This window comes from Ictidomys tridecemlineatus, chromosome 5 (genome assembly GCF_052094955.1).
Source record: "Ictidomys tridecemlineatus isolate mIctTri1 chromosome 5, mIctTri1.hap1, whole genome shotgun sequence".
Taxonomy (NCBI): Eukaryota; Metazoa; Chordata; class Mammalia; order Rodentia; family Sciuridae; genus Ictidomys; species Ictidomys tridecemlineatus.
Genome location: NC_135481.1, coordinates 167,510,740 through 167,535,960, shown reverse-complemented (window position 1 = coordinate 167,535,960; position 25,221 = coordinate 167,510,740). Strand labels below are relative to the sequence as shown.

Here is a 25,221-nt window from a genome sequence, read left to right as displayed (position 1 = left end):
TGAACAATTTATGAAAAGTTCTCCTTTCAAGTAGTTCATAAGTAAGTCAAAGGATACCAAGATACATCAGGGACCAGGGCACATGGATCCAAAATTGATAGGAAAATCCTGCAATTTTCCCCCAAGAGGTGCCAGTCAATAAATGCAAACTAAATAATGTCTTTATTTGGGTTTCCCCAGCAACAGACCCTGAGATAAGGATTGGAGTACACTTTGTGTTTCTGAGCAGAGATCCCATAAAACCAATAGGGAAATAGAGAGGTACAAGAAAGGGAGAACGAACAAAGGAAGGGGTGGTTCTTACTGAGCAAATTACAGCTGTGAGTGACTGGTGATCAGTCCCCTCCGAGACCATGTAGAATATGCACCTTAGAAAATTCCTCACCAAGGGAAAGGTGGTCGTGAGATACACACACACACACACACACACACACACACACACACACACACAGACACACACACACACACACACACACCCCAACTGCTAGGTGGTATCTTTAGCCAGTTATATGATCCACTGAAGAAAGCAGACAGTTTGGAATTATGACAATCTGTGTTACAGTAGTTAGGCCAAAGGGTCATAAGTTGAGTGTTGAGACTCAAAGCTAGAGTGAGCTTCAGAATTGAGTGAGGAAACCCCCCCAAATTCTGTTACCAACTCAATCATTCAAATTTCAGGAGCATTAAAGCCAATATCTTGTATCTCATAATAATCAAGTATGTTTGGGTAGAGGAAATAATTTCCAAATTCAGCACTGCTCTTTTTTTTTTTTTTTTTGGCAAAACTTAATCATTAAATATGTGAATGTTTCTCAATTCATGTAAATGAGAATCACCTGTAAGTCTTTGTCAAGGTCTAAATCAGTGGCTCTCCAACTTTGGGATCATCCAAATTAACTAGAAAGTTTTTAAATCAACAAATCAGTTTATTTACAGTTGAAGTTCAGTCTATAAAGGAAAGACTGAACATATTTCTATGCAAAAAATATGACTGACCTAGACTAGGGGGTCAAGGATGCTTCTATGAGAAGGTGATGTTTGAGATGAAGGAAAGGAGGGAATTAAACAGGTGCAGAGAAAGGTTTTAAATTCCTTCCCTGTTTGAAGCTCAGTGTGTGGCACAGAAGAGGTGCTCAATAAATACTTGCTGAGTGAATCAGGAAAGGTAGGGAACATATCGAAGAAAAACTCATTGTAGACCTTGTCTTAGAGGATGACTAACTGAGCTATGCATAAAGTGTGAATTTAAAGCCTCAGTTTCCAGACTGTGCCAGAAGGTATGATGATCAGTCTTTGTCCAAATCAAAGGACAATTGCTGTAGGCAGGTGTACAAGTATCAGTATCTCAGGAAGCTGAGCAAGAGATTTTTTTCTTTTTACTTCAAGTCAAACACAAAGAAGAAAATTAATGGAGAGCTAAATGTAAAAGCTGATTAATTCAAATTATAAATCTTATGATATGAACTTCAGAGAATACTAAAGCTAAAATTTTCCACTTGTCACACAAATAACTGGGTCCCAACCTTTAGAGCTTCTGGTTTAGTAAGTTTAGGGTGGTTCTGGGAAGTTGCATTTTTACTAAGAAGACAGGTGACACTGAAGTTCTTTTTCTGGGAACCTCACTCTGTAAAACATCACACACTGGGTTTGCCCTGCCCTGATGATTTCTGTGTTTTTCCATTACTGTATTACCAAAAGAAATAATAGTTACCTTCTTTGGGTAAATAAACTGCCAAGGCCTTAAAAATCAAATATTAAGACATACATTTTCAATCTACTTCTGACTGACAGAGTTTTGCAAAGGCACCTTTTCCACCTCTGAAGAATGACTCCATGCTAGAATCTTCTCTCCACAATTAAAAAGTCAATCATTTTTATAATCATTTTTGATTAACATGTTGATAGATGGTGATTCACAGTAAGGACTCATATATAAGAATTAGCTTGGTAAAATTTGTGAGTGACATTTTATATAGCACTATGGAAAGTTATGCATATAATGACTTTAAATTATTGGTAGGTCACTGATTGCTGCTGGAACATGGAATATTTTCAACTTTTTAGGGAACTTCATTCTACTAGGCATACGATTAGACAAAATATACAGTGTATTAAAAATATATAAATTCTTGCTATTTCTCCCATAGCCATTTTAGAATGTAATTGAATATGCTACATAAAGGAGGAAGCCATATGGTAGGTGTTTGATGAAGTTAAGTGTCTGTCGTCTGGGCAGATGTGCTGAAGGTCTGCCATTTATTGATGTCCAGCACTTTGGGTCCTGTGATGCCAATGAGGGGGGGGTGGCACCCTTTTTTTGTGCTACTTGTACATTGTACATAATTTTATCGTGGTACTTATCTCAGCATATCCCATTCCTGTTTTACTGCTTACTTTCTTCCACCAGTCTGGGCACTCTTTAAAACCGGGGATGCGTCTCACTCATCTCTCTGTACCTACCATGTGTTACAATGCCAGATGCATGGGAGCATGGCTGGCAAACTCTAGATGAATGAATGAATAAAACAATGAATGTTTCAGGGGGTAAAAGCAAAGAAAAAGTGAGTAAATATAAGTAGAGAATGAATTATGAATCAGTGGCACCTGTCATCCTGTTTAATAGTCCAAGAATTAGGTTATATTCTATGATTGGAGGTTAGGATGGCTTTCCAAGTGACACAATCAACCAAGAACCTGACAGCTTTGGTAGAATCTAGTAGATTTTCATATCACAGTAAGAAAAGATGAAGCTTTCCTTAAACCATTTATCCCAGCATTAATATGGATGCCTATGATTCACCAGAAAGACCTTTAATCCCTTAAGTTTTTGAAGCTGCCCCAGGATTATACGTGCCAGGATATAGTTGTCTGATAAGAAGGTAGAAGCAAGAAGTGAGATTTAGTTTACTAGCTCTGCCTTGTCAACCAGGCAAAAGAAAAAGAAATGTTTTAAAACTGATTTGAAATAGTACTGAATTGAAGCCACCCATTTTTATTCTTACAAAAGGAATTTCATATAGTCATACAACATAGGGCTATATATTTTTTAATCCATGATGGAAGAAAAAGGATTTTTAGTTCGTTCCTATAATTTCCTTGTAGAAGAACTAAGAGAGATTTGATAAAGTAATAATGCCCCTGGGTTTCATAACACTTGCTCTTTCTTTCTTAGAGCCAAAAAGTAGCTGTAAGTACTCAAGATTTATAGTTAGGATTATTCTCTAATTCTACTTTAGGTTTAGAATACCAAAAAGCTTCCAGCGATTTTAAGAGGCCATCATGATGGTGTAAAAATTGGTTAATAATCATGAGTCCGAGAAACAGTATCTAGATGAGATTCATCATTTCCCTAACCACAAAATAAATCATCCAACATGAATTATATATGTGAGACTGCATTAGTTACCATACCACTAATTTCTATGACAAACAGCACATCACAATGTTAGATGGCTTCATACAGGAAATTTTTTCCTCTCATATAACAACCCAACATGGATGTTCCTGGTTGGTGGATAGCTTATTTCCACGTGATGATTCAGAGAAACCAGTTTTCTTTCATAATGTGGAACTATCATTCCCGAAGGCCTTGCTGGGAAAGGGATTGAGACAGTAGAGAGTCTCCCCTGTGCTTTTAAAGCACCCTGTCCTAATATTTCATTGGCGTGAACCTATCAGCCACCACTGGATATAAACATAGTGAATAGGGCTTGTAAACATTGTCCCTGACTAGGAAGCAGCCAGCCGGGTAAAGCAGAATGGTGGAATGGTGACTGTTAATTTTGAAGATAATTAGCTATTTTTTGTAATGTAGAACAAGATAATGGAATTTGAATCTGCTAAATGTAGAATTACCCTAAATTTATGCCCTTCTTCATGTAAGACCCGAAAGGAAAAGTCAGCAACATAACCTATTTATAATCCACATAACCTCTGTAGACCTCTTGAAGAAATAGATCCATCAACAAAAGTATCTGAGTAGAAAACTTAGAAAAGAGTATTTCTGGCAAAACACCTTGCAATTTGGTTTTTTGAGTTTCCTATTCCAAACGTGATGAGTTTAGCATAATAACATCAGTATTATTATCTGATAAATGAGGAATTGGGAAAAGGGGGAGATGTCTCAAATTCTTCAGCCATATGCTGGTTTTTTTTCTAGAATAGGATCAAAGGCTTATCCAAGGACAAGGAAAAGTATATTGCCTCTTCTCAGAGACAGTTACCTTGACAAAGGCTAGGGACATCACAACAAGTAGTTTTGTCTCCACTGATAGCAAAAATAAAAAAAAAAAAGAAGACGACGAAGAAGAAGAAGATGGAATCCTGTCCCTGCATGGAGAGGCCTCAGAAGACTTGATGGTGATTATCCTTCAAGTCCAAAGAAAAGTGCATGAATATATTATTCAGATACTGCATAAGTTGCACATTGACCTTCGTGATGTTGTATAATTTTTTAATTTAGATGCCAACACTGACAAGTCAGAAGATTTAACACAAAATCCATATTTTTTACTTCTTTTGAAAAAATCAGATGTGACCCTTGGGCGTACAATGCTATGTGACAGTAATGTAGTTGGCAAGATTGGGTGGCTGCTATTTGTAACCAAGTCACATTTTCTGCCTTTACAACAGTTCCCACTCAGCCCTTGTCACTCATATATCTTCCTACCTGGCTCTGTTTCAGTTTGCTGAGAAATCTCATCAGTTTTCAACTTCATCTTGAGTGGAAAATTCAGGCCCCCTGACAATCAGGCTTCTCAAAACACCTATGAGACCAGGAAACAAATATCTAATTTCCCTTCAGAGTGAGTTGTAAATGTCCAACCTAAAACCACAGTAATTTAAGCAGGAGCCATAAACATATGTTTAGAAGGAGTGGTTACATAATTAGGACATACTCCCTAAGCATCAAAATCAATTATCCTGATAAAACCCTAGGACAGCTTACCACTCTTGAAATATACATTTATAAAAGGAAAAAGAAAAACCAAAACTAATTTTAGGTGATCAGGAGTAGGGTGTTCTCCAGGGACTGAGCGGAGTTCATTCTAGGACATTTGACAAAGCCAAGTCTCTTGTTTTTTTTTTTTTTTCTTGTTTTTTTTTTTAAATGCAATGCACAGGCTTTGAGTCAAGAGAGTGGTTGTAACTAGGGCTCAAATTGGTAGGTCTTAAAAGAAATGTAGCTAGGGCTCAAATTGGTAGGTCTTAAAAGGAATTAACATCCAATTTGTGCACAAAAGAGGAGAATCTGGTCTACACTGAGACCCACATGAGGGCAGGACCTCCATGTGCAAAAGCCTTTGGAGACCCATGGAGGCTCTTTCACTGGGACTCCAACTTCTCTGAGTTGGTTGCATGCACCATCTGTGTTATTGACATTTGCATCTACTGTGACTCAGTATAAGAATTTATAATGCAAGTTCAGTGCTTCCCTGTTGGTAGCATCCCACTTGATTGAAAAGAAATACATCCTGCATCTAAAAATAATTAGCCTTTGGACTGTCTTTTATTTCAATTGACTTGAGGCTTCTTATTGATTGTTTTAGGGTGTATGTGGTTACGAGAATGAGATTCATCTGGTGCTGTCTTAGTTTCTCTCTAGTGGGCATAAATCATCCTTTGCTGTCATGCCCTGTCTCCTAATAGTTTGGGTGATTAAGAAGCCACAAACAAGTGACTTGCAGACTCAAGAGAGCCTTTTCTTTGACTCTTGGTATATGTTTAAATTTCTGTATATGAATACTTTAAATAAGAAATATCATTAATTGATCACAGATCCTGCTACTTTGGCCTTAATAAATTCATTCACAGATTCATATTGTTTCTTGAGCTCCACAGAAACTTGGGCTCAGAGATTTTGAAGTTCATGTACATGAATTAAGTTGGTTACTATATGGAAAGTCCTAAGGATAGTACCTGTCTGTAATTATTACTGTCTTTATATTAACATCTTTATTTTTATGGTTCTATATTTTCAGATTTACTAGTAATGCGGACTAGATTGGTTATAAACTAAAAGATTTTTCTCTTTTAAAATGTGATTTTCCCTATTCTGGTTTTCCATTCGTTTGTCCTTTCTTATACTATTTGACTTTTTACAGAAATAGTCTAATTAAATTAGACTACAGTTAATGGCAAACAGAAAAACAGCCAGCTGATACCAGCTGACCAAATAAACATGCCCTGAACTGAAGAATTACATAGGGGAAGTAGAAAGCCAGTATCTTCCCAGCAAGAAAAACACAAATAGAAAATCCCAGTGAGGGTTTAGAAATAGACTAAGCTAATTGCAACTGAGAGTATTTTTTTTTTCACAAAATCATACTTTACTATTAAGAGGACAGCATATCAATGAGACCTGGTGCCACAGGATCTCTCTTCAACATCACTTTTCAATAAGAGATACTTCCCTTAGCCGGGCATGATGCCATATGCCTGTCATCCCAGCAACTGGGGAGGCTGAAGCAGGAGAATCACAAGTTTGAGGCCAGCCTCAGCAACTTAGTGAGGGCCTAAGCAACTTAGTAAAAACCCTGTATCAAAATAAAAAAATATGAAGAGGACTGGGATGTGGTTCGATATCCTTGAATTTGAGCTCAGTACTAAAAGAAATAAAAGAAAAAGAAAAAACACTTTCTAAATATCTTATGAAAGCAACTTTGAAGTCATAGACATGCAAGGAAAATAGGTTTGAATTATTTGTTATTCTTCCCTTAACACACATAATATCAAGTTACTGAGATCTTCATGATTCTTATTTTTACATAGTAAGGAGTCAGCTTGGAGTGGTAGAGATAAAATCCTGGATTCGAAGGCAAGAGTTCAGATCTTGATTCTCCTTAAAACACTTGAGTGGTAGTCTTTCATTACCTCATTTCACAAATGATGGGATTTGAACAATTTGTTGGCTGTTTACTCATTCAAGATTATAAAATAAATCTCTTAATCCTTGGACCAGGTCTTCAAATACTTAAGCAAGCTTTTTGCACTGTAAGTGCATTAGTAACTTTCTGTTTGACAAAATAACTCCTAACCACTACCTGAATTATTAATGATTTTAAAGAAATCAAAATTCTTCTTCTAAGTTACAATTATTTTTTTTTATTCCCAGCTATCATAGACCCCAGTTGAGTCTTCCCACTGATACCACCTAAATCAAAATAGGAAGCTCCAAGATCTCTATAAAGGGAAAGTACTCTGGCACTGACACAAAAATATCAAGGACTAGAACAACACAGTAGCTGAGATGAAGTATCTTGCTGAGTAGCATAATTATTGCCTTAAATTGTGGTTTAATTTGCTTTTAGATGCTGAATGGCTAGAGTTTGTACATAAAGCAACAATGGTCTTGCTCCTAGAACATGATCAACAGTAAATTCTATATCCAGGCTATAGAACTTAATGCACACTTTTAACAGATATAGTGAGAGTCATGGGGACATACTATAATAGTGCTGCACAAAAGACACGAAACTTCCCTGGCATGCAAGTTTGTGTGTATGTGGGGCTTAGCTGCTCTTAACTGAGTGCCACTGGGCTTAGCTGGACTTGTTTATATATCCATGATTGTCTATAGGTCACATAGGTGTCTCTGTGAATCTTATCTATGTTTTCCTACATCTCTGGGCACTAGCTAGATGCTGACCATCTAGGATGATTTTTGGCTATATAGCTGAGATGATTGGGGTGATTCCACTTGGTTCCATGTGGTTCATCTTCTATCACACTATTCCCAGTATATTTCCATGACCTGCAGAGGAAATAGAGTGAAAGTGAAACGAGGGCTTTTATAAGTCTCTGTTTGAGTCTTCTCTGTTAACATTCCTTTGGCCACAGTCAAGTAACATGACTATTTCACATTCAAAGGATAGAGAAACAGACTCTGAATCTTAGGAAAAGGAACTCAAAAGTCATAAGCAAAGGCTGTGGATCTAGGGAAAAGTGAAATATTTGAGTCATTTAATCTAGTTCATCTACAAAGAAGAGAATTGACTAGATTCTAGTGTTGCTATGAGTGAGCCATATCCTTAGAAAACCACTAACTACTCTGGACCACAGCTTCATACTAAGTCAAAGGAAAGGGTTTGACTATATAATTGCAAAAAGCCCTTTCTAGGACTTCAAAGTCCTAGAAGATTTGACTATATAATTGCTAACGTTCCTTTCCAAGGTTTCTGCAGCAATTTCTAGATACATGTGAGATAATTACAAAAGAAATTTTGAAATATATGTAGAGATTCAGAAGTATAAAGTATGGGCTGTTAGGAAATTTTAACATTTCAAGAGGGATATATTGGGGAAGGGACAGAAAGGAAGAAATAGTGACGGAGCTAGGTGAAAAGTCACAGAAATTTGTGTTCTCTGTGATTTTACAAGCAAGTTTCCTCTATGACAGTTTCATGAGAGAATAGGATGTACTGAGGAATTTACACTTTAGAGCTATGTCAGAATGCATTTGGCTTTTGACTTAAAATTTAAAATGCAAATGCATGTTAGCAGCTGCACTTGGTAAATCATACAATCTCTAGCTTCTGTCTTTCCTCTTTTATTAATTCAGTGTTTGGATCTATTTAACATTTTGTCTACCTTGTTCTGGGCTCCTCCATCTTTCCTTTCCTGTACACTTAGAAACCCTCATGCTGCTTCCAATAATCACTCTGAACCCCAATCTGAATATTACAAACTCCAGAGATCCAGAGTGATGACATCTACAGAAAAGAATCTTTGAATATACCACTCGTATCCTGAAATAATGGTGAAGAAGGAAAAGGATGCACAAAAGGAGAAAACTGCCGGAAGATCTTGGTCTGGAGTGGCAGTATCAAAATATGGTCCTGAGACCAGTGACTTCTGTGTCTCCTGGGAGCTTGTTAGAAATGCAGAGTTTTATGCCTCATCTCAGATTTGCTGAATCAGAATCTGCATTTTGACAAAATCTCTGGGTGTTTTTGATGTACAATAGCTTTTGAGAAAAGCTCATTGAAAGCTTGCCCATCCTGTCATTTGTAACAAACAGCCATCCTTTACCGAAGTCTTCTCAACCACAAGGTATGGGTTCTCCACTGTAATCTATGGCTAATTACAGATGAAAGAAACATAGTAGTGATTTGATTTTTATATATTAGCACAGAGTCAAAAATTGAGTTCCACATTCTCAAGTCACTTTTACATACTTAAATTATACATCTTTAGATGGAGGAAAGAAAAGGTAAATTATAGCTAGAGTACTGTCTCCTCAGTGAATGTCTTTGGTTGCATATCCCATATAAAAGGGGAAAGGTTGAGAGGTTCTGCTTCTGGAAAAAATAATACCAAGTATACAGGCAGACTGAACAAGGCCCAACTTTTTAAATCCAATCTCTTCCATAAAGTATTTCCCATATCACTCTAAGGTTATAATCTAGGCTTCATTTTCAGTGTCTGTAGCTTATGTTGTTCTGTAACATTCATTAAGCCTAATATCTTATTTTCTTCAAATACATTTCTTGTCCCTACAGGACCAAATACAGGCCTTACACCAATGAATAAAATATTATTTATTGGTAAATGCATCAATATCAACAACAATCCAGAACATAGTCCAAAATGAGAGATCTAACAAGTATGTATGGCATTGACCAAATAATGACTCAAATGATGTAAGAAGAAAGGACAAGGACCACTGAGTAGACAGGGTTTCAGATGTGTTAGGATGTAAATACATTTTTCCCTCTTTCTTTTTAGCAGTGTAATTTCACAATATTGATTTATAAGCAATCATAATATGTAGAAAATTATGCATGATCTCATTTAAACCTTTTAACAATGGCCTGGGGAAATTTGGCATATTAATCCTCCTTTTATGTGTGAGAAAATTGGAATTCTAAGAGATTAAATAAACTGCCTAGGGTTGTACTTCATAAAATGCAAACATTCTATGCCAAAGCAAAGAAAGAGTCTTATCTGTCCCACAATGAATTATCCACTTTGTGTATATCTATGACAACAGGTTAATTTGTGGTTGCTTTCTTAACCCTTTGCAATGGACCCAATGGTTAGTTGGTATTTGTTCACAAGATGAAAATTAATTTTCATATCATTTTCAAGCAAATATAGTTATTCGGGAAAATCTTCCAAGAGTATAAGCATGCACCACACTTCAACACCTGCAAAATAGTAACTGGAATTCATAGTCACTGTGACTTCATTGTATGGTTCCACATTGGCATGAACTATCTAAGTTATTTCTTTTAGGTGTGGAGTACTTCCAAGTTTGACCTAGAAATACACTGATCACCACCTCTTTACTCCCTTTCTTTAGATTTCAGTTGCCAATAGCAACTTGGAAGTACAAGGCTGAACAAAAGCTGCCTTTTACATGAGTAGTTTGTAATTTTGAACTTGAGTCATGGTCAGTGGTGATTATTTATTTATAAGGGTTATACCTGCCTCGGTTCATAAGGGAATCCAAACTGTTTGAATATGCCGCGCCTCTGCTGAGAATCTATGAATTTTGTCAATTTTTGAACAGTTTTTGCTTTAACTTACTGGCTTTGTGTGCTCAATTCACAGAGCTAATGTACCTTGTAAACTGGACTCTCTCTGGTGTTGCTTTGGGCTTCTTATTCCCCTGGCAGATTGTTTTTCCTTTTCATTCTTTTTTTTTTTAACTTCACTTTTTTTTAATTGGAGCATTATAGTTGTACATAGTGATGGGATTTTTTGTAACATAATCATACATGCACACAATATAACAATATAATTCGGCCAATATCATTCCCTAGCCCTTTGCCCCTCCCTACCTACCTCCCCTGGCAAACATTTTTATCCAATGGGCTCCAAGAATTATTAGCTTCCTTGCCCTATCCCCATGTTTATAGAAAGAGTTTTCCTAACTCCTATTTCAAGGATGAAGACACACAGATTTATGAAGGAATTTCAGTTTTGGTGCTAGGACACCCAACCTTTGAGGCCTTCTCTTCCATACCCTTAGAACATTAAATCTCTAGCTCTGCAAGATGGAGTATCCATTCTGCAACCTCAGGACCCCCATAGCTTTAAGTTCCTTTGTTATTTTCATGATTTAGTAATTTCCTTTTCTTATATTCAAACTCAGCTATAAATTTAAATAACTGTGTTCTATTTTATTCAGATTTCCCTGCAATGGGAATAGAAAATCAGCCATATTGACCCAAAGTCCCACCTCAATGTATTCTAAGGAAGCTTGGAGGAAAACAAATAAGCAAAAACTGGATTGGTTAGGATTTATAATACAATCCAGTTTTCCCAAATGGCACACAATCCTCGGTAACTTGACTGACCTCTCTCTGTACTTTTCATAAGACCCTGTTATTTCTATTCTTGGATAAGGTAAAAATTTATGAGATTATTCTAAAAATAAGAAGAGGGCTTACAAGGTTGCTCAGGCTAATTTTGAAACCACACAATCTATGGATATATTTGGTAAATGTTTTTCCCATTGTTTTAAATATACTCTCATCATCTCACTGATGACATTGAAGTTAAAATACTATTTTGCTGACAATAATTCTTCATAAAATTGTCCTGGACACGGTGTCCCAAATTAAGAGTTCTGCATTTTTTTTGTGTGTGTCTTAAAAAATATATTAGATTTTTGTTTCATTTTAGAATGCTACTTTATACTAAAAATAAAAGTCACATTACCATAAAAATAAGAAGTAGAAAAAATAAAAATATACATAATCCACACAGAATTTATATTGTACTGTTTCCTTTCAAAGTAGTTCTAAATTCTTAAAAAGTATTCTCACAACTATAATCACAGTGTACATCCAAGTGTGGGCATCCTTTTTACATTAATCATGATGTTATGATAATTACATTACATAGTGTATTATAATTATTTCTCCCTGTTTTCAAAGCCATTTATTAGACTACATTTATTTGGTTAAATCATTTTATAAAACTGGAAACCTTATTTGTTTTACAGATATGCTTCTGCTTATTTTTTGGTTTTGATGTTTTCCATTATCTTTACCAATAAATTTCAAAATAGTTTGAGCAAGATTATTATTTTTTTTAATTTTTATTTATTTTTTTAGTCATACGTGACAGCAGAATGCATCTTGACATATAATACAAACATGGAATGTACATACATCAATCAAATTGTCTATTCTATTCTGCTGTCCTTCCTATCCTCCCTACTCCTCCCCTCCTCTGCCATCCTTTCTCTCTATCCAATCTAATGTGACACATTTTCTTTCTCATTACAACATCATATATGTATTCTGTATAACAATGAAGTTCTCCTTCCATCTTCTGTGTAACTCCCCTTCTCCCTGTTTTTCCTTCCCACCTCTCTTCCCTATTTAGTGGTAGTCTTCTTCTCATGAGCAAGATTATTAAAGTAATATATTATCATGTCTATTTTCCAAAGGCCAAGAGATAGTGTTTGCAAGGGTTAAAATACTGTGAGGAATTAAACTTTAAATACATACAGCAGATGCTCTCAGAGAGGAAGAAAAAAGATGAAATGATCTAAAATGTCTAATGAGAAAACAGAAACAAATAACCCCATATGTATATCAAAGATCAACATAATCATACAAAAATATAATTGTTATTTAAAGTGAATTTTGGCAAAATAATATTGTATATTGTACATACTTGGTAGGATACGTTCTGGAAATACAATGAACTTGAAAAAACACTTTAAGCTTCACATGGTTCTTTCATTGATGGGTCCCTGTGTTGAAACTATTTCTGAATATTTTAACTTAAGCATATGAGTAAACATGCTAATGCTGTTAGGGAGCATAATTTTCATTGGAAGTAAAAGGTATACAAATATAAAAGCAAGAAAGTTAAGAAAAAATATAATATTACATTTAAGTTTGAAATAGTAATATGTAATGAGAACTTTTCATAGTGTATTTCCTAACAGTCTACTGAGATGCGCTGGGAACAATGAACACTTTTAGGATCCAGAACTTGGTTTATTAATGACTTCTTCACAAGCAACCAAGCTCCTTGGAAAAGCAGATGACTTCAGGACTGGAGCAAAGGAAATATAGGAGTGTCTGGGATATCGTATTGTACCAAACAAGCAAGGAAATCCACTAGGGGCTTTCAAAAGGACCCAGGAGCTACCTGAATGGGCTCCCACTGATCCAACTCAAGGCAATTTGAACATCCAAAAGAATCATGGCTGCTACTGATTTAAAACCAAGGAATAAATAAAAAATTATTGTCTCTCATTATTTTCAAGAAAGAGAAGGAAAAGAACACTCATTTGTCATTTTTTGAAATGATTATTTTCTTAACTCCTTCCTTAGAAAAATGTGTAATTACAGGAAAGGAATTAAAATTTACCCAATCTTTTAAGAGAGAATTTAATTTCATCTGCATAAATGAAGGGAAGCTCTTCTTTGCAGAAGAATGCCAGTTATATATGAAATAATTAGAAAATTAACATTCATGCCCAGTGAGATAGCCAAGAATCCTCAGTTCCATTTGAGGGTATGAAGGAAATTTTACATGGATCCAGAGTTTGACCCCATAGAATAATTGTAAAGGCAAAACCATGTCTTAATCAAAATCAAAATATTGTATTTATCACTTTATCTAAATGATCAGACAGCATCTCTGAAACTCTACACCCACCAACACTTTGTAATATGAAATGTAAAATAATGTCTATTGAATATTCTTACCAAACAAATGTTTAACCTCCATCTAATCAAGCTTATATAAGCCTTAACTTCTAGTTTATAGGAAATAAAAGTTTCAAGGAGCAACATCACAAAGAAATAATCAGAAAAATTCAGCATGAGGGTGCTCTATTATAAGAAAATTGACAAACCTTTTTACTAAAATCCAAGTCATAAGAAACCTAAAGCAGTAAGTATTTCATGGGTTCACATGGGGAAAATTAGACTGACACAATAACTAAATGTAATACACTAATTTTGGGTTTTGATCTAAAAAGATGAGCTAGAAGAGATTTGGAAGGGATAATTTGGAAGGGAAATTTTGAACAAGAGTGAGTCTTAGATAATATTAAGTAACTATTATGAATTTTCTTTAAATGATTATGATGTTTTCATGTCAGAAAATGTCTTTATTTTAACATGAGTGCTACAGTATTTGTGGGTGAAATGTCATGAGGTCTAAAACATTTCAAAAGGTGTAACAAAAAATATAACGATAGATAGTAAGTGAAAATTATTTTCAAGTGTTGTTTTGGTTCGATTTTGTTTTGTTTTGTTTTGTTTTGTTTTTCCTAGAGAAATTCTGAATTAAGTATCTTAGTATCTCCAACCTTATGTCTTGGTACCTTTATTTTCCATAAACTAGATTCCCAAAAGTGGAGTTTCTAGATCAAGAGCTATGTATATTTTTCTTCTTATAAATAATATGAGATTATTGTTCAATGTTTGCAAATGTCTTTGAGGAGTCTGGGGGTGTCACTCAGTGGTGATGCACTTACTCGCTTGGTATGGTCAACACCTGGGTTTGATCCTAAGTACTGCACAATAAATAAATAAATAAATATCAAGAAAACATCTTTGGGTTCAAAGTGTAATTTTAGTTGATTTTTAACAATAAACACATGATGATTTTACATGAAGATTTGAATTTCTGACTTTTCTTGTAAAACAAGACTCTGACAAGCATCAGCTAGAACTGGGTATTTTGATACCTGTGTCAGATAGGCTGTGTCCCCTGACTCTACCACTCCTTTTCTCTTATGCCTTCTGTTTCTCTCACTTTCATGACTTTCCTGATCCTAGCAAACACAAGTTACAACACTTGGGCTGGAAAAGCTCTAGACTATTGATAGATAGGACTTTTTTAGAATGGAGACAGATATTGCTCTGCATAATTTTCATATTTTCTCAAAATGAACAATTATTTCATTTACAAGAAGCAAAAAAAATCAAGACTTCTAACTTAGCATCCAATAGTAAATACAGTTTTGAAATTAACTTAATAACTGAATGTCTTTTTAAAAAGAGTGAAATATATGGCATTTCAAATAAACTATGAAGCAGTGACCTAGTTTAGAATACAATGAAATCTATTGCTGCCTCATGATAAAAGGAAAAGTCTGATAAAGTTATAATTTAGCCACAATTGAGTCAATGATTTAAATTGTTAAAGATCATTATTATAATTAAATTACCAAAATTAAATCTTTAGTAGAATTTAATTACTAAAAATATTTTAAAGTGATAATTTGGTATTTTTTCCCCATGTTTTCGTGTTCTTTTTTTTTAAATGTTTTAAAAAGAAAAAGCACTTATCAAGCACCATGGGGTCATGTTCACCAATGATCTTTAACCTAGAAAAATTGCCTGCTCTGTCAACTAAATATGTCAGTGTTTAAAAGCTCCCTGGTCCAAACTCAATGGAAATAGTTATCTACTGTGTTCTGAAAACAGAGTCCTTTACCGCTCTCCATTTCCCTACCTGCCTTGGAAATGAAACTAACCGCATGTAAGGCTGAACTGAAATTGAAGCAAATTGATAAGACTGGAATGGTAGTAAACGGAAGCTGTCAAACCAGACTGAGACTTCACTCATGCTAAAGAGGGAGACATTGTCAAAGTCCTTCTTCCTTCCAAATTGTTGGGACAGGGGAGAGAACTGGTAATTATGTTCTTGTCTTTGAGCCTCCAGTGATTTGCTTGCAGGACACAGAGGGTGGGACTGTGTTCAAAGTACTTTTGTTCCATCAGAGCTGTGGGCATCCTGGTGCATCCTTGGGCCATAGATTAGCACACTATATTCATGAATACTCTGCATTTTATATTTGAAGAGAATAATTTGCTTTCAATACTTAGGCTAAGACATTCTTATCAGACACTTTTTAAAAAATAATTTTTAGTTGTAGATGGACACAATACCTTTATTTTATTTATTTATTTATATGTGGTGCTGAGGATCAAACCTGGGGCCTCACACGTGCAAGGCAAGCGCTCTACCACTGAGCTACAACCTCAGCCAACTTTTCTAGCTTAACAGTCATTGGAGAACATGACCCCATGGTGCTTGATAAGTGCTGTTTCTTTTTAAAATGTTAAAAAAAGAACACTAAAACATGGGGGGAAAATACCAAAGTATCACTTTTAAATATTTTTAATGTCATTAAATTCTAGTAAAGACTTAATTTTGGTAATTTAATTATAATAATAATCTTTAACAATTTAAATCATTGACTCAATTGTGACTAAATTATAACTTTATCAGACTTTCAATGTGGTGAAAAAATAATTTGAACATGATCCAGTGTCTAGAGCTGCCACATGGCAATCAAGCGCCCCTTGGTTTTGAGCAATGAGAGTGTGGAGATGTGGCAAGCCAGCCATGGGCTGTGTGTGTTTGAACTAGGAGCATTGAGCACAAAGGGTGGACTGATCGGGTGTTACCCCTCTGTTTGGTGGGCAAGGTAGTCTTTTCCTTGGCTCTGCCTATGATCCCCACACAGCACATGAGATGGGCATGGCCTTCCTAGATGTCAGTCAACCTGCTGACAACAAGACACATGAGGTTAGACTCAACCCTCTAAAACCAGACCCCTTGCCTCATTTGAATGGCTTCTTCCCAATAAAAGGGTTCAGCACATGCTCCTTGCACTCTTTCTTGCCTGCCTTGCCCTCCTTGTGGGATCTGTGGCTGAGGAGCGGTCACTGAACCCAAAGGAAAGGTACTTTCTGTGTCTGTGTCTTTATTTAGTTTCCAAAATCACTTGGAGTGACCCTGATCCGTTTAGTCGTGTGACACGACAATCCAGTATCCATTATTTGTGATTCTTGGGGCCTGTTGTCTTTCAGAATACAGAGCTTTTCTGATTTTTAGAGAGATAACATGATGCTGGCACCATGAGCACCAAGCTCCAGAGAAGCCTCCAAACTAATTAATTTGTTTGCAATTAAGTGCATTGATACTATCAAGGTGGCTCATGCCTATAGTCCCAGCAATTTGGGAGGCCAGGGCAGGAAAATTGCAAGTTTAAGGCCAGCTTCAGCAACTTATGGAGACCCTGTCCCAAAATGAAAATGACTAGGTATGTAGCTCAGTGGTAAATCAACCTGGGTTGAAGTCCTCATAACAGAAAGAAGGGAGGAAAGAAGGGAGGGAAGAACGAGGGGGACAGATGGATGAGCATGAATAGTGCATGAAGGAAAGTAAATAATGCCAATGAGTTTGCCACAAATTTACCAGAAATTTCTGGATTTCAGAAATTTGAGCATTTTTGAATTATAGAGATTATTCAATAAAGACTAAAAAACAAGACTTAGCAAAATTTCTCTGGCATGGAAGCAAGAGTGAAAGGAGTTGAATTAGAGGACATTGTTCAGCAGCTGACACTGTCCAAAGGGAAGTCCAGACCTAGAGGGGCAGATGTCCTGAAGACTGGCTTCACTCTGGACATTCAAGAGGTCAGAGCAAGTCCCAGAGACTAAACTGAAAGCTTCCAGTGGAAGATATACAGCCAGGATCAAGACAAAAAGTATAATGGGTTCCTCAAGTAGAACTCAGATAGGATGATAATCAGAGTAGCCTAAATAGATCACCTGCATCAGCATCACCCAGAGCTGCCAAGAAATTCATGGCCTCCTGAATCAGAATCAAGATCAAGATCCCACAGGTACACCTTTAAGGTGCACTCAGGTCATGTGGCATGGAGATCATGTTGCATGTTGTTGTTGAGAGGCACGGAGAGAAATTACTTAAAGATACTAAGGACACCTCTTAAGAAAAGTTGTCTCAAGACTAATGAGAGGGGAGAAAAACCATGTGGTTTCACATGTTCTGAGATTAAGCTCCCTGCATATCATTCAGCCCACAGAGAAAATGTGTTTCAAATTTGGGGTTTTCATTTGGGTTCAGACAGCAGAACTTCCCAGTAGCCATCCTTGCCCCACCTCTACCGAGGAGCACCAGCTTTACAACTATTTTACGAGTAGGACTGGCATGCAAGTCTGTATGTGCAGAAAGATTTCCCTGACATTCAAAAGTCTGAGAATTCTCCAGGGCATAAAATAGATAAGTTCAAAAGCAAAAACTATAATGAGAAGGGAATCACAATAATAAATGGAAAAAATATCCAAATAAAAGTAAATGTTGGTTACAGGAGTGGGCTCACTTTGTAAAATGCACCATTTCTTTTTCTTTCATTTTTTTAAATGTGTGTGTGTGTGTGTGTGTGTGTGTGTGTGTGTGTGTGTGTGTGAGAGAGAGAGAGAGAGAGAGAGAGAGAGAGAGAGATGCTGGGGAATCAAACCCAGGTTTCCATGCATGCTAAGCTACAGATCCTCAGACTTTTCCTTTTAAAAGGACCCATGGGGCAAGTGACAGAGTATATGCTTAGCCTGTGTGAAGCCCTAGGTTTAATCTCTAGCACTCAAAAAGTAAATTAATAAAACAAAACAAAACAAAAGCATCTAGCAATGCCTTCTCAGCCTCTGGCTGAAGCAGCAGCCTATGAAAGCCCCTCTGTCACTCTGTCTACCCCAGTTGCTTCTGAGCTCCCAATTCATGGTTGACTTTGATTGTCACAGCTATCAATGGCTTTCAACCTCTAAGTGTAAAAACTTTAGATCATTGTTCTTGAGTTCTATAAAGAGTTTTCAAACATGTATATGTGTGTGTTTATAGATGTACTTATTTATCCTAGTCCAAATTTTTTAGCCCCATCAAACTTGACTTTCAGCTACAGACAAATGGTATGTCCAGAAAAACTCTGTTTTTAATCATCTCTATAAGTGACCAGTGAATGACATTTTAAATTGATTTATTCTTCTCCCTATCCTTCATATATCTCTTTCAAAGAGTTTCTACGTGGGTGGGCATAGAAATCTAAATGATCTTAAATCGTTCTCCTCTCTTGATGTCTCCTAGCTACAGATGGAGTTGGAGCAAGAATACCAAGACAAGTTCAAAAGATTGCCCCTGGAGATTTTGGAATTTGTGCAGGAAGCCATGAAAGGGAAGATCAGTGAAGACAGCAATCACAGTTCTGCCCCTCCCTCCTTGGCCTCTGACCCTGGAAAAGTGAACCACAAGCCTCCCTCCAGTGAGGAGGTGGAAGGAGAGAACTCAGGAAAAGAGTTTGATACTCCTCTGTGATTGCTCCTGCTAGGCCACTCAAGCTCCATTGAACTCTCTCTTCTAAAGATCACTGCCCAGGACCATCTTCCTGAGAAGCATCCCTTAGCCTAAATTCAACACCAAATGGAGAGTTCCAGAAGGATCCATACAGAGGTTTCATGGCCAGGCTCCAGGTGTCATGCAGAAAATACTGCAGTGAAGAATGCATGTATGTGGGATTTTTGTTTTCTTTCTAATAGCAAATTCAAAGCAGGCAACTCCCAGGCTCTATGGAACATTAAATGACAGTATCTTCTTTGAAGAAACTTCGAGCTCCTGTTTTTATTTGAAACTCCGGTGTAAAGTATTTCAAAGTAATAGAAATAGATTGAGAAATGCATAGCACTATTTAACACTATTGATCATCTGACTTTGAGCATTTTTTTTTCCTAGCTGCCCCTCAACTCAATGTCTTCAAGTTCATATGCATATTAAATGGTTTCATCCTTTGCTTTGCAAGCACGGGTGGCTTGCAGTTTGCTAATTTATTTATCATAGAGGCATCAGTATCTGTTGCTGACATGGCTTTATTAGATACCATAGTGATTCAAATAAGCTGGTTTTTCTCTTTTGCAAAACAAAATCACTTGATTGTATCCTTACCCAGTGAAGCCATCCCAAGACTTAGCAATATGGATTGTACATTTGGCTGCATGAGCAAGTTGGCTGCACATTTTCAGGCAGTGTGTTATCTGAAATGACTATTTGCACTCGAAGTCTGGATATTCATTGGCTGTTGGCCTGAAATGAATGATCAAATAGCTACAACAGGTCTGTTCTGTTAAACAAAAAGAGTTGAGCTGATATGTGTTAAGCAGAAATTCAACTAGAATAAACAGGTTCCAGTGGATATTTTGCTGTCTGACATTTTTTATGGTTCATTTACTTTTAATAGAGAGGGGAAGATTAACTATTTATCAAAAGAATACACAGACCCATGTATAATTATATATATGTATATATTTATATATTTATATACATATATATATTCCATGTTTTTGTGTATGCACTCAGCCACACATGTGTGTGTTGAGTATAGATGTGTCTTTATTAATTGGCAATGACCCAAATCTCTTCCACAAGACTTAAAACCAATTTCAGGGATAAATGGTTAGAGAAGAAAAGGGTCAAACATTTAGATTGCATGGATATTAAATTATATGGGCATGCTAAGAAACAATTGATGGAGTTGTTGGTGTAAGTTGAGGAAGATTTAGAACTTAAGAATTTGGTAAATATTTTGCAGGATCAAAAATTGGATTTAAGTATCAGATTTTCAGCTTATTTTAATGGTCAGAATATACAAAAGTGTATTGGACACTTATTTGGAAATTTATTTGTATCTTCCATAATGTTTAATTGATTTCAATCTTATTCTAACATAAAAACTTTTCATTATGTATTTAGTATGTACATTTAATTCACTTAACTATGTCTTTTAAGTTCCTATTTTAAGTGGCATTAGAGAAACAAATTATATCATGGTAAAACTGATCAAAACCATTATTGAAAGAAAGAATAATTATATTTCAAAATATAATTTAGAGAGTGATACAAAGAACATTGCAGATAAAGCCCAGAAGCAAAACATTCACAGCTTTCTTTATTTTAAAATAAACCTCTGTGATTGTGGCTTAGAAAAGCATTTTACAATGCAAAACCCAGTTGTGTCCTGAAAGTTGTGTTTCAAAATTTTAATATTTTATGGAAATTATTTTATTTAACTTTAAGCAATAACTAGGGATCATAATTAAGTTTTAATCAAAACGAAAGCTTACTTCAGATATGAGGAAAGACCTTTTGATTAAGAAAACACATCTAGTGAGACACGAGAGGGAACATCACATCCCCTTTGGAGATGATTGTATTTTGATCTGAAGGATTTAGAGTGTTAATTAGATACTTAATAAAACTTAACTTTCACTGAAAGCAAAATCTTTCGTAAATCATTCTACCTTTGCACTTTGAAAGGAAGGCATAAAGAGGCAAGGATGGTCAAAATTGAATGCTGCTTTTTTATAAACAAAATTACAGACTGTCTAAACTTGCAGAAGAATGAACCGATAATAGCTTTCATAACCAAACACAATGGTAATTATTGCAGGATGCTGTATCACATTTTAGTCCAGAGATAGGCTAAGGTTGAATAACCTTGACTTACACAAAACTGTTTTGGTAGCTGGATTTCATTATCTTAGTGATTCTAGTCATTTTACAATACGTTTGTATTTGGCCATTAACTGTAATCACATTTTTATATCTGTACAATGACACTTTTTGCAGTTGTGGGGTAGTGTGTAACACTGTGTGTCTTGCATCATTGAAACTACTACAGTGATATTATCATTTAATAATATTAATATTACTTGAAAATAGACAAAAAAAAAGATAAAGAAAAGGGTCTATATGATGTGCAGTTTTTGTGCCTTTATGTATTTGCCTTGTTCTTTGTTGAATGTGTGAAACTCTGTACTGTGGTTTTTCCTATAATAGAAAGTAGAGTCGTGTATTAAATTAGATTGTGTCCCTGACACCTTTACACTACTGAGAATGGTGTGGTTTCGGCCGTGTAAACCAATTTTCAAAGTTCTAATGACATGCCATGTGTTTTGGTTTTTAACATTTCAACATTTCAATACCACCATACATGAATTGATGCTCCTCTAATAGATAAGCAATCATTAAATAATTCTCAAAGAAAGGGCCACTGCTTGCATTCCTTTGAATTTAATGTCTCGCTTGTGCATTGTATTAATATTGTTCGTGACAGATTGGACTTTGTGACTTTTGCCTTTTAAGAAGAAAAAAAAGAGATAGGACAAAGTATTTGAAGCTCTTAAAATGTACATATTTTGGTTCTTCTATCTTCAATTATTTAAAATGCATAATTCACATTTTTGTAATAATTCTATGCAATTTTGTGGCATGATGTTTCTTCCACTTGTAATTTTATGTGCTTTCATCACAAATCCAAAGGAAACAATAAAAATTTCTTAACACAACTCAGCTGTTATTTCTTGGGGTCAGAGCCAGCCTTCTTTACACAGGGAGAATAGTGGGAGCAGGCATCTTGCCAATCTTTAGGGCTATAACGCCCACCCTGATGGAACACAGAAGGGCCTGTACAGGCAATCAGGATCCTACAGTACCTGTGCCGGGGCATAGCTGTCACTAGTGCCATCCACCATGCTCCACCCAGGAATGGTATTGCCCTGGCCACCATTTTCATGATGGAGATCCTCCCCTCCTTCCTTCTTATCTTTCTCTCTCCCTTTCTCCCTAAGGAAGGCAAAACAAAGTTTGATTTTTTTTTTTTGACAAATAGTGGCAAGTAAAAGAACTGTCAGAGAGCACTTGATGTAAGTTTTCTTATGAAACAGTCTCCAACTTTGATAGGAAAAGAAATGCACATGTGAGTTCAAGGTCAAGGTCAAGGTCAAGGTCCCAGAGGCTTCCCCAAGTGTAGTGTGTCTGTTATGTATTGCTGTAATACAAATGACTCCAAAATGCATGGCTCCAAACAATAAGAATGATCTTTTATAACTCTTGACTTACTGGAGTGAGGAATTCAGACAGAGCAGAACAGAGATAGCCAGAACAGAATAGCTTAGATTCCGCTCCACAGAATCTAAGACCTTAGACCTAAGAATCTTAGACCCTCAGCTGGAAGATTAGAAGGCTTGGGGTTAGAATCCACTCACACAACTAGTGGCTGATGGTGCTTCCCCTAGAGACTAGCTGGGGCTCTTGGCCGGACCACTCATACATGCCCTCTCTGCGTGGCCTGGGATTTCATAATATAGGAGCTGGGTTCTAAGGGTGAGCCTCCTGAGACCCCCATAAAGGAACTCTCAGCATTTTTATAACCAAGCCTTCAAGTTTCATGCATCATGAATGCCAGACTTTCTTCATTGAGTTGACACCGCCTCTTCTCAGATTCAAGGTGAGGGGACAAACACAGACCTCATGACACCTCGGGCTAGTGTTGGTTACTAAAGAGAAGCCAGACAGTTGGAACAAATATAAAGTCATGGCCAGCTTTGGCAAATACAATGTGCCACATGCAATAGTTGCCAAACTGAATTTGTGTCCCCCTTAAATGTGCTCTACTTCCTTTATTTTTCTACATCAGTAGGAACCATTTTAATCCTCGCCTCTTTTCCAATGGACCATCAGGTCAAATCAATTCTGACCTTGTGATAACCCTCAGATTCACTGGTTTTCTATCCCCTGTGCTAGTACTATTTCAGTCAGGCTACCATCCCCTCCCACCTTCCAACATTATCCTAAGAATTTGTAAACCGTGTAACCCTCTCCCCATACAACAGCTAGACTGGTAACACAAAAGCAAAATTTAATGGTATTAAAAGTCATCTGTCCTAAGGATAAAGTTCAACCCTTAAATAAATGTTTGAGATCATACATCAGTTGGTTCCTACATAGCTGTCTAGCTTAATGTCTTAGCATGCCTCACACATCACACACAGCCTTATTGACCACTTCACCCACCGCAAACAAAGCTTCTCTTGGTTCCCTCTTATCCCTGGCTGACTCCTATTATTCTTTCCATTTATGGTGTAAATGTCACTTCTTCCGGGAAGCCTCCTTTGCCCCTTCTTTGAGGCCCCTTTTCTGAGCTCCCATTACCTTCTGATCAGTTATCTATAGCTGCATCACGAACATCAAGAAACTGTAATGTTAAACAAACAAACAAACAAAAAACACCACGTGCTATTTGAGGTGGGTCTGTGAGGGCAGGTGGCTCTGATGACCTGAGCTGAGTTTGGCTGACCACCGCTGGCCTCGACTATGTATCTATTGTAATCTGCAAGTTGACAGGTGACTGATCCTGGCTGGAGTCTCTCACGTGTCAAGGGTCTTTAGTGGAACAACTGGGCTTCCGTGGCTCTGCTTCATGTGATTTTGGATCCTCAGAGATAAGATCCAGAGATCACACAAACACGGTTAAGTCTTCAGAATCACACACCATTACTTCCACCACATTTTTTTTTTTTTGTGAAAGTAAGCCAACAGGAAATCCCAGATAAAGAACGAAAGGAGACAACAATGTTATAGGAGGAAAATATGGAGAGTAGTTACTCATGGTGGTCATTAGGCCACTGATTCACCACATATCCTGAACTTTCTTCTACACAAAGTACTTGCCAACTCCATTATAATGTCCTCTTAAATACATCCTCCACTTTGATGTTAGATGTCATGTCTCATTCACAGCTGAATCCCCACACTCACTATAATGTAATCACTTGATAAATATCACAATTTTTATTAATAAATTCATCTACCCATCTAGCTATTAGTGTTTAAGAAAGAGAAAATGAACACTTGGTAAATAAATAATATATGTCATTAGCTCAAAGTTCAGTATTTTTTAGGCACCCCCTACGTCAGCAGGACAAGTACGGCCAACCACACAGAATCCACACTTGGTCATTGACTTATAGCACTGACACCAAAATTCAAAACAGCTGTGACTGATGACCGGAGGTCAATCACAAAATTGTAGGTTGTGAGACACTGGTGGAGAAAGCAAGGTACACCTTAGATCCCAGAGGGACCAACCAGCCTCTTTGTCCCACAGGAGAAAACTCAGGAGACATTGTTGTCCCTGCCATTCATGTATCATCATTTCCTTGAGCACTCTGGATATTTATTCTTCTACTAAATCCTTTCCTAAACTATTACTCACATAACATGAAATTCCTTTTGGTGGTATTTAGTGTAGTCACAGAATTGCTCACCAATGGTCATTCTGTAATTTCAGAACATTTTTAGAACCCCAAAGGAAAACCCCATAACCCATGAGTAATCACTTCCTATTGCCTTGCCTCTTACATCTCCTCTCTCCCCATCCCTTATAAACCATTAATTTGCTTTCTGTCTTTGTGGATTTGTCTATTCTGGATATTTCCTACAATTGGATTTTTATGAGAGGTGGCCATTTGTTTCTGGCTTCTTTCACTTAGGATAAGGTTATCAAGGTTCCTTCACGTCATAGCATGTATCAGCACTTGATTCTTTTTAACACTTGAATAATATTCTTACATGGGATTTTTATTCATTCAAACTTGATGGGCA

The 25,221-nt window shown here is 36.5% G+C and overlaps 1 protein-coding gene across 3 annotated transcripts in view; it reads left to right on the top strand.

The window, feature by feature from the left end:
* The window catches only part of Plcb1 (phospholipase C beta 1), a 710,898-nt gene extending 688,774 nt beyond the window's left edge, over nt 1-22,124 (top strand). For 2 of the 3 annotated variants that reach the window (XM_005320485.4, XM_078051429.1), the window contains one exon: nt 18,874-22,124. In XM_005320485.4, the coding sequence (XP_005320542.2) occupies nt 18,874-19,101 (228 nt within the window). In that variant the 3' untranslated portion in view covers nt 19,102-22,124. The remainder of the gene's footprint in view (nt 1-18,873) is intronic. The other variant, XM_005320486.4, reaches the window with a different exon arrangement.
* Nucleotides 22,125-25,221: the final 3,097 nt, after the last annotated feature.